At 45.6% G+C, this 3,409-nt stretch overlaps 1 protein-coding gene across 1 annotated transcript; it reads left to right on the top strand.

The window, feature by feature from the left end:
- The first annotated feature begins 1,369 nt into the window (after positions 1 to 1,369).
- On the top strand, positions 1,370 to 2,977 carry ANKRD34C (ankyrin repeat domain 34C). Its single transcript, XM_063092186.1, has one exon. It carries the CDS (start codon positions 1,370 to 1,372, stop codon positions 2,975 to 2,977), a length of 1,608 nt encoding a protein of 535 aa, XP_062948256.1.
- Positions 2,978 to 3,409: the final 432 nt, after the last annotated feature.

The following is a 3,409-nucleotide window of genomic DNA, read 5'->3' as shown; positions in this document are numbered from 1 at the left end:
GTATTAAAAATTTTAAAAAGATATATGTCCATCTCTCTACTTCAGCCACGAAAAGCTTTTGCCTTCCAGTTTAATAGAGGAACAAAGAGTGATAAGTAACTGCTCAGGATAGTAGAACAAGTGGATCAGAGGAGGAGGGAACTCAGGAATTATTGCAAGCAGACTACGTGGGCCATCTGCTCAGTGGGAGCCTGGAGACGCAGAAGTCCACGTGGAGGCGCTGTGCTTGCAGAGACGTGGGCCAGTGTGTTACCCATGGGCTGGCTGGGCATCAGTGCTGGGTGACCTGCTCTTCTTATTTCTGAACAGCCTCTCAAGCAACACCTAGTTTGGAGGTTCTAAGTCAAGGAATTAGGTAACCGACACGGGGAGAATCAGAAAACCCAGGTCTGACAAACGTCAGCTGAGGAAACTTTGGTTAGAGTGTTATTTCTTAATATTTGTGAGCAGAAAATGCAATCCCCTTCTCTGTCCTCTGCGTCAGACCAGTCCAACCAGATGGAAGGATGTAGCATGGCATTATCAGAGCTATTCTGAATGAGGAGAATGGGAATTCTGACATCTGCTGGAGAAGTGGAGACTAACACCTGCAAAGGGATGGCTAGATTGATTTTGTTTTACTATATATATATATATATATATATATATATACACACACACACACACACATACACACACACACACACACACATATTTTTTTACCACTTCCCCCTTCCTTTTTAATAGTAATATATATATTTATTTTAGTGATACAGCAGAAAGAAGAAAATGAAACCATTCATAATTCGATTACCAAGAATAAAGACTAGCATTTGGGTGTATTTCCTACTACTCTTTTTGATGCATACCAATGACAGAAACACATTAAACAATTATTTATGAGGTAACCTGTTCGTTACGTGTGGATCACTGTTAAATGCTGAGGATATAGCAGTGAACAAGACAGACACAAATCATTCTTTAAGGAACTTGGAGTTCTACATTTGTGATAAGTATCGTGTAGTCAACACAATAATGTCTTCCAATTTTTTAGTACTTACTATGTACTAGGCATTATATTCACTGCTTCTCATGTGGTTGTGTGTTTTATACACACTGTCTCATGCAACCTTCGCAATGACTCTATGAGGTAGGTTACGACTACCCGCCCTGCCCCCCCCCCCCATTATAGATGAAGAAACTAACTCAGAGACATTAGATGACTTGGCCAAGGTGACATAACTTGGGATCAGGCTAGGGTATGACTGCACTCAGACCCTGTAACAACCATGCTGCGCAGATCAGCTATAGAATACATGACATTTTCCCCTCTTCTTCCCTTGCTAGGTCTGATTGCCACTTGGCTCAGAGACTCTAAGCTGTAGCCAGCATGATGGATGATGACACTGAACTGAGGACTGATGGAAACTCCCTTTTAAAGGCTGTGTGGCTGGGAAGGCTCCGGCTGACCAGACTGCTCCTGGAAGGGGGAGCTTATATCAATGAAAGTAACGACAAAGGAGAGACAGCTCTCATGGTGGCGTGCATCACTAAACATGTAGACCAGCAGAGCATCAGCAAGTCCAAGATGGTCAAGTACCTGCTGGACAACAGGGCAGACCCCAATATCCAGGATAAGTCTGGCAAGACCGCTCTCATCCATGCTTGCATCAGAAGAGCTGGGGGAGACGTGGTCTCCTTATTACTGGAGAGTGGAGCAGACCCCAGCCTTGAGGATCGCACTGGGGCTTCAGCTCTGGTGTATGCAATAAATGCAGATGATAAGGACGCATTGAAACATCTCCTCGATGCCTGCAAAGCCAAAGGGAAGGAGGTGATAATCATAACAACGGATAAATCATCTTCAGGAACCAAGACTACCAAACAGTATCTTAACGTCCCTCCTTCACCCAAAGTGGAAGACAGACAGTCGCCTCCACTGTGTGCATCTCCCTCTGACATCGAACTGAAGGCACCAGGCCTGGGCTCTCCACTCAGTGAGAAGGAAGATGACTTCTTCAGCCTGCAGACAGGGCATTCAAGTGGTTGCAATGCGTCCAAGACCCTTAATGAGCCCGGGTCACCCACCAGGAAAGTTGGTAACCTCAAAAGGGCTCGTTTGCCCCAACTGAAGAGGCTCCAGTCTGAACCCTGGGGCCTGATCGCACCCTCTGTGCTGGCAGCCTCAATGCGCCAGGAGGAGACCCCTGGCACCAGCACAGACAACGAGGTCATCAAGAGCATCAGTGATGTGTCCTTTCCTAAAAGGGGGCCCCTCTCCAGAACCAACAGTATCGATGGCAAAGACCCTACCCTCTTGCCCACAGTCACGGAGCAGGTTCTGAAGATTTCAGCCTCTTCGGCACCGGCATCCTGGAAAGCAGCCTATGAGAAAGGTCAGGCTTCCCACCCGCGTCTGGCCAGAAGAGGAACGCTCCCTGTTGACCAAGAGAAGGGTGGCATGGGTCCATCAGGACCCTCTGCTCTCAAGGAGCTAGCGTCCCTCAAATGGCTGGAAAATGACCTCTATGATTTAGATTTGCAGACAGGGGCTGACCCGCCCAACTCCATGTCCCTTGAATCAGGCAAAGGACCCCTAGATAGAAAGAAGCTCAATAGCTCCCACTTATCTCTTTCCCATGGCTCTCGGGAGTCCCTGGATGCTGTGCCCAGCACATCCCCCAGCTCAGCACGCCGTAGGCCACCACATCTTCTAGAAAGACGGGGTTCTGGAACATTGCTGCTAGACCGCATTTCTCACACTAGGCCTGGCTTCCTTCCACCTTTAAACGTGAATTTGAACCCACCTATTCCAGATATTAGATCTAGCAGCAAACCTTCTTCCCCACTTGCTAGTGGCTTAAAATCTATGGTTCCTGTTGCTCCAAGTTCACCAAAGAGAGTTGACTTGAGAAGTAAAAAGAAGCTCCTCAGAAGGCATTCTATGCAAGTTGAACAGATGAAGCAGCTGTCTGACTTTGAAGAAATTATGACCTAGAAGCTTTTACAATGGCATTTAAAAAAAAAAAATCTATGTTGTTTATGGAAGGGACCATAATGTAGACCACACAGCCATGTGGATTCTCTGTGTTCTGATCATTCCTCAATATGTGGCCACTTCAGAAGACAGGGTGCTGCTTCACTTCTGAAATAAACCCAGGGATTATTTCAGAATTTCACTTCCCAAATAATCCGTAGGTTGTTATAGGCCTACTTGAAAGGAGCTCAGGATAATTGGGTCTTGGAGATGAAATTAAAAAACAATTCTCCAGAGGAAGAAAACCTTTAGAGTTTGAAGGTAACATAGCAAATACAATGGTCTAAGTTGGGGACACAAGTTATTTTTTTTATCAGAAAAACAGAAAGCAAAAATTTAAATCACAAGATGGTATTTGGAATGTGCCATTTGTAATAAATCTATAAAGTGCCT

The sequence above is a fragment of the Cynocephalus volans genome, chromosome 3 (assembly GCF_027409185.1).
Source record: "Cynocephalus volans isolate mCynVol1 chromosome 3, mCynVol1.pri, whole genome shotgun sequence".
Taxonomy (NCBI): domain Eukaryota; kingdom Metazoa; phylum Chordata; class Mammalia; order Dermoptera; family Cynocephalidae; genus Cynocephalus; species Cynocephalus volans.
The sequence above is the reverse complement of the archived record's forward strand: the minus strand, read 5'-3'. Positions and strand labels throughout refer to the sequence as shown.

Excerpts from the sequence above, each read along its gene's own strand:
- ANKRD34C (XM_063092186.1), top strand. The coding sequence starts at position 1,370 with ATGATGGATGATGACACTGAACTGAGGACTGATGGAAACTCCCTTTTA.